The sequence below is a fragment of the Scleropages formosus genome, chromosome 4 (assembly GCF_900964775.1).
Source record: "Scleropages formosus chromosome 4, fSclFor1.1, whole genome shotgun sequence".
Classification (NCBI taxonomy): domain Eukaryota; kingdom Metazoa; phylum Chordata; class Actinopteri; order Osteoglossiformes; family Osteoglossidae; genus Scleropages; species Scleropages formosus.
Window position 1 is genome coordinate 10871648 of NC_041809.1, and position 13828 is coordinate 10885475.

General features: G+C 42.3%; 2 protein-coding genes across 3 annotated transcripts in view; both read left to right on the forward strand.

Annotated features, from left to right (window-relative positions):
• The first annotated feature begins 210 nt into the window (after positions 1-210).
• On the forward strand, positions 211-8777 carry eef1akmt2 (EEF1A lysine methyltransferase 2). The gene is made up of 6 exons (XM_018749389.2): positions 211-339; positions 1462-1527; positions 2678-2792; positions 4277-4384; positions 6822-7038; positions 7369-8777. The coding sequence occupies exons 1-6, from the start codon at positions 269-271 to the stop codon at positions 7464-7466; spliced, it is 675 nt and encodes a 224-aa protein (XP_018604905.1). The 5' UTR covers positions 211-268; the 3' UTR covers positions 7467-8777.
• Positions 8778-9854: 1077 nt separating this feature from the next.
• The window catches only part of LOC108932888 (protein FAM53B-like), a 30389-nt gene continuing 26415 nt past the window's right edge, over positions 9855-13828 (forward strand). For both annotated transcript variants that reach the window (XM_018749589.2, XM_018749590.2), the window contains exon 1: positions 9855-10053. The gene's annotated coding sequence lies outside the window, so the exon portion shown is untranslated. The remainder of the gene's footprint in view (positions 10054-13828) is intronic.

Genomic DNA, 13828 nt, shown 5'->3' on the forward strand with positions numbered 1-13828 from the left:
ATGCAGGTTTTTTTTTTCTTTTTTTTTTTAAATACGGAAGGTAAAACAGCGACAAAAATGTATGCTTCACAATGCAATATTTAATTATTTAATAAACTTAATAATGTTTTATATTTGGGAAACTTAAATGGATAACTCACTGCATTTTTGTGTTTCACAGAGATTGAAACATCTACTTGATGCCATGGCATGGACCATGCATGGACAACTTCCTGTGACTTCAGCTCCCATCAGCATGGACTCTGGGGAGTTCTAAAGCAGTGTAGACATGTCCAAACCTGGACAAGATGCGCGCTTACAGGAAGACTTCTCACCTTCACAGCTAGGGACGAAAGAGTAGTAAGTAAAATATGGATTAACTATGTGGAATCCGTAGCCGGAATCTCGGGTACGGTTCGTTCGGGAGGAGGGGCAGTCAGTCACTCACTGCACGTGGACGCAGCCGGAAAAAAAACTGCACAACCGCAACGCGGTTCACTCAATAACAGTAACCGCTATCCTGGGTAGCGGTGGTCCGGGACCTATCCCCCGGAGGGGCTACGCAGGTTCATCCTAGGATGCTAGTCGACAGTATTGCATCTAAACACACACTTTCACTGTCATCATATGTTGTCACGCGGTATCTCACGGGGAAAGGGAGAGCACGCGACTCTATACGGACTGAACCGGATCCGATCGGGGGGTCGATGAGGCATCAGCACGCTACCCGTTGCGACACCATAAGCCTAATCGCGTATGATACAAGACCGGAGTTTGCACTCAGAAATACGTAGATTGTTGTAGTGTTTCCCATGGAACCCTCGAACCCCCCCCCCGAATGTCCCAGTGGGAGACTAAGCATAATTAACGTGACAGCCAATCAGAAAGGAACACAGGATCACGTACAGAAATTGACACCACCCAACTAGTATTTACAATACAGTGGCCCTCCTCTGCGCCGTTACAGCCTAATAAACTTTTTAATGAGAAATAGCATGTCATTACTCATAAAAATAAAGAAGAAACGAAAATAAATTAATGTAAATGTAACCAAAAACGTTGAAAAAGTATTTTGCACTTGGCAGTTGCGAGGGTTAATCATGACGAGAGAACAGAATGCTGGGAAGCCATGGTGTCTCTGCCTAGGGTGTGTTGAGAGTTTCCAAAAAAATAATAAAAAAAAAAACATTTTATTTCCAAAATTCGTTTTAGGATTCAAAAATATAAATAATTATCAGTTTTCCCATGTAAAAAGTCTGCCTAGCTAGGTCCAATACTCTTAAGGAGACTGCGCTGTACTGGAAATTAGTCACAAGGTTTCATCTCCTGATCATTTAATACAAGGATTCACAAGTTTAGTGTCAAAAAGTCAGAGATATTTTGTTCTTGTTCATGATTGTAAGTAAACAAGTACTTTATTTCAGTAGTGTTTGTATCTGTGTGTTTGTCTGTCTAAAAACAGCCTTCTCTCTGATGCTACAGTTGGGATGATGCTTACCAGAGAGAGCTGGATACCTTCAGAGACATTGGGGATGTTGGTGAGATATGGTAAAACATATAAATAAATTTCTTCATTTAGCTAACCCTTTTCTCCAAAGCAACTTACAATGTTAAGGATATAGTTTTTACAAGCTTACAACTATTTACCCATTTATACTGCTGGATAACTTTACTGGAGCAATTTTAGGGTAAGTACCTTGCTGAAGTATAATACAGCCAACGGTGGGGATTGAACCTGCGACCTTTGGATCCAAAGGCAGTAGCTGTAACCACTACACTACCAGCTGTCCCATAAATAAATCAATAAATCAGTTGATCAGCGCATACATTACTACAGTAGAGTGGAGTGACTTCGGAAAGGATGATGAAAAGCACACAAAAGTAGAACTGCTTAATAGAATGGAATTAAAAGCATCACCAGCTGGCTCTTTTGCATGTGAAGTACCCAAGTTGAAATCCCACCTTCTGCTATAGTACCCTTGTTCAAGGTACTTACCATGAACTGTTCCAGTAAAAATTACCCAGCTGTATAAATAAGTAAATAACTAAAGTAGCTTCACATTATAAGTCACTTTGGAGAATAGTGTCAGCTTAATTAAAGAAAATGTGGGTGTGAAAGTCTGCAGTGGCTGGAGTGCATTCTGGTAGGGTATCTTACTTAGCCCACACACACACATTGGCTGAAACCGCTTGGCCCAAGCAGGGTCACGGCAAGCCGGAGTCTAACCCGGCAACACAGGGCGTGAGGCTGGAGGGAGCGGGGACACACCTAGGACGGGACGCCAGTCCATCACAAGGCACCCCACGCAGGACTCGAACCCCAGACCTGCCAGAGAGCAGGACCCGCCCCCACGACCCCCTCCTACTTAGCCTTGTGCTTATATTTATCCTGTGCTTCTGGGGTAGGGTCTGGACAGCCATGTCCCTGAATTGAACAAGAATACGGAAAGGGAATGACTGACATGACTGAAATGTGACTGTGTTATTTTGGGCAAGTGATTGTGGTGTGGGTAGAGCTGCCGCCATTAGATCTAAAGGTCACAGGTCTGAATCCTACCTACTTCTTGAGTACCCTTGAGTAAGGTGCTTCCCCTAAATTAACCTATATAAATGGGTAAATAATTATAGGTAGCTTTACATTGCAAGTTGCTTGGGAGAAAAGTTTCAGCTAAATGAATAAATGTAAATGTTGCCACAGGTTTGGCGAGGAGAGCATGGCTCGTGTGCTCAGGTGGCTGGACAAGAAGAGCATCCCCACAGATTCTGCTGTGCTGGACATCGGAACCGGGAACGGGCTCTTCCTCATCAGACTGGTGTGTATTTAACATGGCTCCCTGGTAACAGCCTTGGAATCTAAAGCAGACTGTCTTAATCTTTAATAACCGCAGAGGTGCCAATAGATCTGTTTAAGTTGCCCTTCTAAGTGATATTTGGGCACTGTGGTGAGACGGGTAGTCATCCGGGGCGGATCAAACTGTTGGACTGAAACCAGACCCCCAAAGTGCTCCGCCGGCTGAATCCAGCACTTAACACCACTCTTCGAGTCTATCACCATCTCATGATGTTTTAGTAAGAGGTTGTCAATATTCGGGTTGTAATCTGATTGATGAGCTTTCCCACCACAGTGCATTACATCACATACAGTGTCAGAGTTATGGGTGGCATGGTGGCACAGCGAGTAGCACTGCTGTCTCACAGTGCCTGGGTGGTGTGGGAGGTCGTGGGTTTGATCCCCGCTCAGTGTGTGTGGAGTTTGCATGTTCTCCCCATGCCTGTGTGGGTTTCCTCTGGGTGCTTCACTTTCCTCCCACAGTCCAAAAACATGCTGTTCAGGTTCCCCCATAGTGTGTGAGTGACACAGAGAGAGAGTGTGTTCCATAGCTCTATGGATGAGTGATCTGTTGTAAGTAGTGTATCTAGCAGTGTAAGTCACCTTGGTGAACAAGGTGTGTGGGCTGATAACACTATGTAGAGTTCATTAGAAGTCACTTTGGAGAAAAGTGTCTGCTAAATAAATAATTGTACCTCATATTTCTTGGGCTGGCACTATGGACATGGGTTTGAATCTTAACTCAGATCTGTGTATGATGTGATGTAGCATAGTAGTTAGAGCTGCTGCCTTTGGACCCAAAAGCTGCAGGTTTGAATCCCACCTCTAGCCCTAGTACTTTTGAGTAAGGTTGTTTCCCTACATTGCTCTAGTAAAATTACCTAGCTGTATAAATGGGTAAATAATTATAACTATCTTGACATTGTAAGTCACTGGAGGAAAATGTCAGCAAAATGAATAAATGCAGATTCACATACTTTTTGTTTCATACAGGCCACTTTTTCAACTTCCATTTGTCTCTTCATTGTTAGCTATAAGTGGAGTTAGGAGAACCAGGATGCTGTGCTCTCCGGAAATAAAGATGAACAATGGAATCAGACACAGAAGGTCATGCAGCACTTAAGGGTATGGACTTGTAACCGGAATATTGATGGTTCAAGCTCCACTCTCGGCTGCTCACATAGTTTCCTTGACCAAGATATTTACCCAGAACTTCTCCAATAAAATAGGCAGCTGTGTAAACAGACCGGAAAACCTAAACAGTTTTTTTTCCCTTATGAAAGCATCACTTAAGCAACTATTTAATTTGTCCTTCAGCTGTCTGCAAGGGATATTTTGTGCTGTGAGTGTTTAGATTATAATTGTAATGCATTGTTGCTGGAAGTTAACATGTACAATGTGGTAATATGGATTATGTGTTTCTGTAGTAGCCCTCATTTAGTTTTTTGTATTTGTAATTCTTTACAGGCTGAACATGGATTCACGAATCTCACAGGGATAGATTATTCTGCAGCTTCCGTAGAGCTTGCAAAGTGCATACTGGAGAAAGAAGGCCTATCTGGTATAAGGGTTAAGGTAGGATATTTTCCTTATGGTGAATGGAAAAAGAGCCATGTACCTGTGTACTGCAAATATATAATTTGTCCGTATCATTCACCACTACTGAGTCCACTACAGTTACAGATGGAGTTCAAGAACGGCACTCAAGCTGAAGCAAATGATGCAGTTCTACAGGTTACCTGTTAGGGGCGCTATTGCTCTGTATTGTCTGAGTAAACAGTCATTACCTTGATTTATTAGTTGAATCCATTCTCCAAAGGCAGACATGACATTTATATACAAATATTATAAATTAGAATTAATATACCAAATTGATAGATAGCTATGTTTCATTATTTGGGGGTTGTGGAAATTTAAATAACTTGAAATGCTGAAATATGATAACTAATACAATAACAGACACACACAGACTGAAACCGCTTGTCCTGAGTGGGGTCGCGGCGAGCCGAACCCTAACCTGCCAGCGCAGGGCATAGGGCCGGGGGGGAGGGGATACACCCAGGACGGGACGCCAGTCTGTCACAAGGCACCCCAAACGAGACTCGAACCCAGACCCACCAGAGAGCAGGCACAGGCCAGGCCCGCTGCATCACCACGCACTGCCCCCCGACCCAATACAATAAAATATTAAATATTTGTTGTCTTTCAGAAGAGTTCGAGAAGTCTTAAGATTTAAACTGCTATGTTTGCAAATAATTTATAAGTTGTATGCAAAAAGTGGTATAAGGCAAAAGGCACTGCAGGCTGCAGTAATAATCCACGCTATTTTATTGGTTATTAGTACATTACTTACTAATTTAGTTTTGTATTTCTGAGAAATACCCGGTTTCTTTAACCTGACAATGGGAAAGAGACTCACTGTAAATGTATTCAGGCAAGACCGAACATAGGATTTTTTAACTCTCTGCCTGAAGGACTCTAAGTGACCAGTGACACAGCTGAGTTTTCAGCAGTTTGTGCCATCTGGCCCTGGGCTCACAGCCCTTAGGAATCTCTGGCCTGTGGAAGGGAGTACCAGGGAGGTGCTAAAAGTAATAAGGGTTAGGCTTTCTTTAAAAAAAAAAAAAGGAGGAGACAAAGAAACAGACCACTTTCTTCGTTGCCTTTGTATGTGTTTCTTACTCACGCGCTTGGCCGCATACTTAGTCTGCACTGTGTGTGCACTCACGGCCCAAGCACTCCTGTTTGTCAGTGCTTGTCCCACGCCAGCGGCAGATCAGATGTCTTGGCTTGGCAGGTGGCATGGCGGAGAAGTCAATATTGACCCTGGTTTGGCCACTGGCCCAGTCACCAGTGCGCTGCATTTTGCCCCTTCCCCTGGCCAAGGACTGCCTTGTGCACCCTCCTGGTGGCCCTACTCACAGTCTAAGCGTGAGTGAATCATACATGGTCATTCAAAACATCAAAACTGATGAAAAATGGTCTGTTATATAACCATCTGTCCTTTATCGCTAATCACTTTTCTAAAGAGGACTGCAGTTGTGTGTTTATATGGAGCAAGAGTAGATGCACCCTAGATAGGATGCCTGCTTACTGAAAATAGTTCAAATAATACAGCAGCAAAGCACAATACTTTTTTCATAACTTGTTTTATGACGTGAAATTGTCACTGCCTTTCAGAGCTCTTTTTACAGTGTATAATACCATGTATGGTACCATGAAAGGCCCCTTCACTGGGAGCAGCAGGGATGTGGCAAAGGGTCAGCAAGGAAGAAGTCTGGTTTCAGATGACAAGGTTTTCCCTTAAGGCAGCAACTTTGAAAAGCCCCAGACATACAGCCATGCAAATGTTTCTTTCCAACATACTGGCGATCATAAATGAGACATAAACAATGACAGCCTTGTTTCATGAAACAGTATTGAAATCTCATTTGGAAAAAAAAAAAGTTGAAATTTCGTTGAAATTATGCACAGAACGGTCACAGGAGAGAGTGCTTCCCACTATCACTCCTGAAAATGTTGCAAGTGGCCATGCAGTACAGCAAGGAATAGTTATGACAGGTGGGCTGAAATGTAAGAACATTTTCACACCAGTTCCAAGTTTTTTTATGTTATAAAAATGAGTTACAGTACTATAAAAATCTTTAAATACTACAGTGTTTATAATGTCTGTATGTTTAAATACAGTTTGTGCCTAACAGATCTGATGTGTAATCCCTGTGTATATTCATTTTAAGCATGAAACCCTTGATAATACCCACCACAGGGTATTATTTTAAGGAGCAACTTTATATAATCAATATAGTGTGCTGGCTGTGATTGTTGTAATAATATAATTTTGGCCTGCACCTGTAGTACTCATGAACAGTTTGTTGATGAAATGCCCTTTACTGCCTTGCACTTTGCCTTATCAGTAAAGTGAATCGAGGCCCACAGAGCAATTATTTTTTCCTCATCTTTATTTTTCTCCACTGTAAGTCACTTCTTTTCCTCTTTGACGGTGCAATTGCAGGAGATGGACTTCCTCAGCTGTCCGGATGAGTTCAGCGGTTTCAACTTGTGCATCGACAAGGGCACATTTGATGCCATCACCCTGAATGCAGATGGCGCAGCAGACTGCGAGGCACGTTACACAACCGCTCTACGAGGTGCTCTTCGAGTCGGGGGACTCTTTGTCATCACCTCATGCAACTGGACCAAGGAGCAGCTGTTGAACATATTCAGCCATGGTGAGCAGCTTTGTGGGTAGCACAAGGTTATGGGATGGCAGGATGATTGGTGATTAAAAATCTGAGCAGGACCCCCAGTGCTTAACCTTGATTATTATTGTCGTTGTTGTTGATATTAATTCACTTAGATGACAGTTATTTTAAATCACTTTGGAAACCTTCCATAAACTGCAAAAATAGCAGTTGGTAAGATGTTTCCTATGACTTGAAAACACATTACATTTGGACAGACTATAAATTGCGATGTGGTTTTGTAGGGCTGTGGAACACCAGATTCCATAAGGTCAGGTGGCATCACCTTTTGAACCTCCTTTGACCACTTCTCTGCAGGGTTCAGGTTCCATGAAGAGCTGCCAACACCCCGCTTCCAGTTTGGTGGCAAGACAGGCAACGCTGTCACTGTGCTCATCTTCGAGCGAATCCCTTGAGTTCCGCCTTCATGAATAAGCTTGTTTTATTTTCCTTTTTTTTACGAATGTGAGGGAAGATAGCACTGTCATTTTTTTGTGTTGGGAAAAAATTGAAAAGTGTATGTTCTGATGTTTTTGGGAATCAAGACAGTAGGTGGGGTTGTTGACTAGCCTGCAAATTTCAAATTTTTCTGAAGACTGGAATGTATTTACTGTAGGTTTCTGCCAGAACATGTATAGGTGTATTTCTTTACTGTAAAATAAATCAAAGGAAAAAATTACTGTAGAGATGCTGGGTGATTGTGTTAAATAACATTTCACTGTTGTAAATATAATTACAAGAGGGAAAAACCTTATTTATTTGCATTAATGTCAGTAAGGTCTTTAACCTTTTTAATACACGCATCAACTTATTTCACAAACTGCTTCTGTATAATACTCTATTTTGTATGGAAAATGTGTATTTATATAGCTATTGACTATCTCTTCAACACTTCACATGTAGTATTTAATAATGCATTATGTTTTAACAGCAGTCTCTAAACATCTCTGCACCATAGATCCATTTAGGGTACATGCTGTTCATAACCCTTGAAGTGCACAGTAATTTGGAACATTGGTTTACTAAGGTAAGGCTCTCCTGGGTAGCAATCTAGATTTGAGAGTTTGCTTCTTTATACTGTTTACATGAAGCACCCACATCATCTCAACTAATGGAGAAGTAGATTTGTGTAGTGCAGTTTGAGACATGTATGATAGAAAAATTGCCTGACTGTACAAAAAGGATGTATGCCTTAAATTTGTCATAAAATGTCAAACACCTCAAAAAAAGCAATGATCATATCAATGATCTCATATTCATAACTGCTTTGGTAAAAATGGGTGTTTCTTGGTTCCACCCATACTTAGATGCTGAAATAAATGATGTAGTAAATAACATTTATAACAATGTATACTTGATTTATATCCCTTTTTTTATAACTTAAAGTATGAAATGCCAAAATTTACAACTACACCAGACTGTGACTGAAATATTGAATTGATATTTGGTTATTTATATTGTTACAAGGCTGAGTATTTAGTTCCTCTTTCTCTAGGTTGCAAAACTGTAAATGCAGAACTCAATTTTTGGTTTCAAGGGCGATACATCAAATATTTATATTTTTCTTTCTGTATCCAAGGAAACTGTCAGTGATGTCTTAATACAATTTTCGCCTACTGATTAAATTACTTAGGCAAGTAGCCATGTGGTTTTCCAGGCTGGGAAGTGGTGTGGAAATGGGGAAAATTCCTCTCAGCCACATTTCAGCCACTCATGAAGTTTTGAAACTGCACGGCAAAATGCTACAAGTCTGTCTTTGTATACCTGATAAATGTTTTATGTTATAAATACCTTCATTCATTTACAGTTTGACTTATTGATTAGTTTTGCATAAAGAGATGTAGTTGCATTAAGTCACTAATTAAGGTAAAATAGATCATAATACAATGGAATATATATTATCACTGTGTAAAAACAGTTATACTCTTCCTACAGCTGTTTTTTTAAAATGTCTGTGTAATTATGTAATAAAAATACTTTTTAAAAAGTCTTTAAACTTTAAGTACTGGTTTTGGGGATTGGTTCTGTCCCCAAACTGCGGGTCTACTCCACTTTACAGTACTGTATGGGGATTGGTTCTGTCCCCAAACTGCAGGTCTACTCCACTTTACAGTACTGTATGGGGATTGGTTCTTTCCCCAAACTGCAGGTCTACTCCACTTTACAGTACTGGGGGTTCTGTCCCCAAACTGCAGGTCTACTCCACTTTACAGTACTGTGTACGAGGATTGGTTCTGTCCCCAAACTGCAGGTCTACTCCACTTTACAGTACTGTATGGGGATTGGTTCTGTCCCCAGACTGCAGGTCTACTCCACTTTGCAGTACTGTATGGGGATTGGTTCTGTCCCCAAACTGCAGGTCTACTCCACTTTACAGTACTGGGGGTTCTGTCCCCAAACTGCAGGTCTACTCCACTTTAAAGTACTGTATGAGGGATCGGGTCTGTCCCCAAACCGTAGGTCGACTACACTTTAAAGTACTGTAACGGAGTTGGTTCAGTCCTCGTCCAGTACAACACTGTAATTTTGCTCCACTTTAAAGTCCTCTGGGACAGAATACAGTGTGTGAAAGGGTGGGGGTGTGTCGTCGATTGTGAAATGTCATGCGGTTTATTTTCCAGCTTTATTTGCGTGGCATTGTAACTTAATGGATTTTTTTTTTTCAATAATCAAATCGCACAGTTCCGACAAGTTTTAAAAAGCACCCGTCTGCTGTAGGAAAGCGTGGGAGTTTTACCTCTCTCCCCCTCTGTCCGACACAAATGGTTCGGCTGCGTGCGGATATTGTTACCGAAGGTGTTTCGGTTTGCGGTCCGCTGCTCGCGCTCAGCTGGTCTCACGCATGAGCCGCACCGCACGAGACGCGCAGCGGTGCGCCGGACGGACGGTCCGATTGCGCTCGCGAGGGGTCGCGGCTGGGGGGCGGGGGTAAGGCAGCGGCTGGTCGTCGAGTCGCGGATCGCGGAAAGATGACTTAAGCCACGCGCTCGCGCTGCTGGCCAGGTAAGACGGCGCTGAAATCAAAGGGACTGCACTCGATGCGATGGGGGACAGAAGTGACAGATACAAGTTATTGATGATCAAAAAGTAATGTTTCCTAAAAGACCGCATGCTCCGTGTTTTCATTGCAGCTGATCTGTTCTACATCATGTTCCTTAAGTTAATCTTTTCTGTGACTGCGTTCATGCCGCTGTCTGTGTCACTAACTAGTTCACTGGAAGGAACTAACCAGCAGATATGGCGTGCAGGGCATGCATGATGTTCATGCATGATGAATATGAACATAATTCATATTCATTATTATATTCATTATTCATATTTAGGATATGTTATGGTTCTTCACCAAATACCAGAAACCTTTTTTTTTTTTTTTCTTTTTTTAAAGATTCACACATTCATATAAGCTGAATGATTTGACCTTAAAGGAGAACATAAGTTGTGTTTTCTTAGTTAAACATCATGGTCAGAAATCTGAGGTTCAGCAGATCATTGAAGAAAGCACTTTCAGCCTTGTGATGCAGCACTACTGTCCCAAGTCATATTCTTTTTTTTTTTTTGTCTTGAATAATGGTTGCATTTTGAATCAGTGTGTGTGTGCGAGTGCGTGTGCTTTCACTAACACATCCATTAAGGCTACGCAGTGTGCCACAGCGGCGTGGCCGTGGTGCACGAGCACAGCTGGGCCACGGAGGAGTTGATGCCGAGATCATTGGCTTTGTTGCTGAGCTATGCACGGCTCCTGGGACAAAAGCATTCCTGTGCTCCAGCCTCTCGCTGACTGGCTGTGCAAACAAGGCGACTGAGAACTTAACTCTGCGTCTCGCCTTTGTTGGTCTCCGCAGGTCTTCTCGCTTTCCTCCGCACATATACTTGCTTAGTATTACTGCTCATTAAGTGGGGCGCGTCTTCTGCCTTGACATGTTCATCCGGTATATTTTCCGTTGTTGCAATTATCCGACAGATTTCTCATCTCCTTATAATGTGTTAATATTCTCCAAGCACCTTGTTTTGGTCTAAACTTAAAAATTTTTGTTTTAAACCATTTTCACTCCACCACCACTGGCACGGATCACGATAGAAGGACCGCAGACCCGTAAGACCACACAAGTGGCAAAGCTCCAAATTATGTATTAATCCACTGAAGCCGTGTTGTTCTGTTTCAGCAATCACTACAATGTTTGATTTCACATTATAATATAGTGAAATAACTGAAACGGCACTAATGCCATGTGGAGGGGGCTGGGGGTTTGCATCATAAGGTGAAGTCGGTGGGTGACGTTGTGTTGCCCTGGCCCACATTGCTGTTGACGGTCGATTGTGCACCTTGTCCAGGTCTGGCCCGCACTTCTGGGTTTCCGTGTTACGGCCTGCGATTGCCAGCGTATCCAAGACGGCTTTGAACCTTGGGCTTGACGTGAAGTAGGCAGGCGGCCAAGTTCACGGAGATTTTTGTGGGCACTTGCAACACTTGTTCAAATATCCTGTGGGGAGATGGCAAGTTTGTGTTAGTTTCTGCAAGCCTTGTATTAGGAAATGTTACAAGGTGATATTGTTATGAGCATTTACTTATTTATTTGCTTGGCTATGTTAACCAACCAACCAATGGCAACAACCGCTTATCCCGAGCGGGGTCGTGGCAAGCTGGAGCCTATCCCGGAAACACAGTGTGCAAGGCTGAAGGGGGCGGGGACACAACCAGGACGGGACACCAGTCCATCGCAAGGCACCCTAAGCAGGACTCGAACCCTGGGCCCGCCACACAGCAGACACTGGCCAAACCTGCTGCACCTCGGTTATGTCTTCTATATTAAATAATTTACAGTAATAATTTTACATAAATGGTGAAAAAAGCGTAAATAAAATGTGTTGTCTTAGGGTCAGTGGGTTGTATGTGGTTAAGGCACCACCTTACAATCTCAAGGCTGATGACACGAATACCATTCCTACTGCAGTACCTTTGAGAAAGGTTCTTACCTCAAATTGTTAAAGGAAAAAATAGCATATGTTAAGTAAATGTTTATATAACAGAAATAAGCATTAGCTGAGTGAGTATTAAAAACAGAACTGCACATCTTTATAAAGATGGACATTTTGAGGGAATAAATACTGTAAAGTGCAATGCTCTAGGATACAACAGCAGAACCTTTTCCGCAACTCTCTTTGGCAGCCTTTGTTTTACAAAACGGTCTTCTTAACCACTATGCAACCTGCTGCCTGTGATGCGGATGGCTGGGTGGCACAGTTGGTAGCAGCTTCCAATGAACTCTATGTAGTGTTATCAGGCCACACACCTTATTCAGCAAGGTGACTTACACTGCTGGATACACTACTTACACTGGGTCGCTCATCCATACATCAGTGGAACACACTCTCTCTGTCACTCACACACTATGAGTGACTTAGAGTCACTAGTCTACCTAAATAGCATGTCTTTGGACTGTGAGAGGAAACCAGAGCACCCAGAGGAAACCCACAGAGACATGGGGAGAACATGCAAAGTCCACACAGACTGAGCGGGGATCGAACCCCTGTCCTCTCGCACCACCCAGGCGCTGTGAGAAAGCAGCACTACTCACTGTGCCACCATGCCACCCATGTACGTATTTTACTGTAGTGTATCTCGCACTGTAACACGAAACACTACTTAATAATCGTCATTTTGGAGAAAATACTCTGCTAAATTAATAAACATGAATGATATCACTGAAAGGAACTGTCACAGTTGCTTGTTCTGATCCACTCAGCAGCAGCTCTTGTTCTGGACAGAGCAACCACCCTGTTTTAACAAGTCATGTTTTATAACCTCCCAGAGGGATCATCTACTTGCCGAACCCTGTTTTTCCACATAGGTGCTGGTGCAGCATGTGAGCACTTAGTCAGAAACTGTAATCTTGGTGACCCGTGCAGACAGAAGTAGGAAACTGGTTTTCGCTTCATCATGGAGATGCGCACAGCCTCTGTGTGCTTATCTTAGAGACAAGGGAGGAACTGGAGAACAACTGTTCCACTGCTGCCATTTCTCTCTGATCCATATCCATGTTGGCCTCTCATTTAACACGTAAGAATGTCTTTCCTGTCCCCTTTTCTCTAGAAAACACATTCTTTGAGCTGTGAGTGCAAGAAGGCATTCATATTTTTTCCATCCAGCACTTTTCTCTTGAGCAACTTATATAGCTGGGTAATTTTTTAGAGTAAGTATTATAATCAAGAGTCCTACAGCTAGAGGTGGGATTCAAACCTACAACCTTCTGCTCCAAAGGCAGCAATTCTACCCACCATGTTACCAGCTCGCTCCTTTTCTTTTGCTTTTATTACCTCCCTACAGTTCTTGAATGTTTTCCTTTCGTTAATACTTAATGTCTTAGTTAATATCTTGCCCTTTAATTAAGTTGCAGTGTAAGTCCCATATTACAAAATAAAATTTAGGATCTTTGATTTAATGGAAACAAAATTACTGTTGCACTGGTGCATGGGAGGAAATGGTTCAAGTACTGGAGCTGATGCTGCAGGTGGTGTCATCTTTAGATCCCCTGGCTTTATACTGGAAGGACCCGGGTTTGAATCCCACTTCCTTCTGTACGCTTGAACAAGGTTCTTACCTTGAATTACTCCCTTGAAATCCTAATACTGTACATCGATGGGTAAATAATTTAAGTAACTTGTAAGTCAATTTTGAGAAAAGTGTCAGCTAAACGAATATATATGAAACACATATTTTAGAGGGAATTTGGAGTTCTGCACATTTTTAGTTTATGAGTTGCCATGCTGCTGTATTTTT

Bases quoted from the DNA above. Each gene is read 5' to 3' on its own strand.
- eef1akmt2 (XM_018749389.2), top strand. From the start codon at position 269: ATGTCCAAACCTGGACAAGATGCGCGCTTACAGGAAGACTTCTCACCT. The intron at 2,793-4,276 runs GTGTGTATTTAA...AATTCTTTACAG, and splicing joins GGCTCTTCCTCATCAGACTG to GCTGAACATGGATTCACGAA. The intron at 7,039-7,368 runs GTGAGCAGCTTT...ACTTCTCTGCAG, and splicing joins GTTGAACATATTCAGCCATG to GGTTCAGGTTCCATGAAGAG.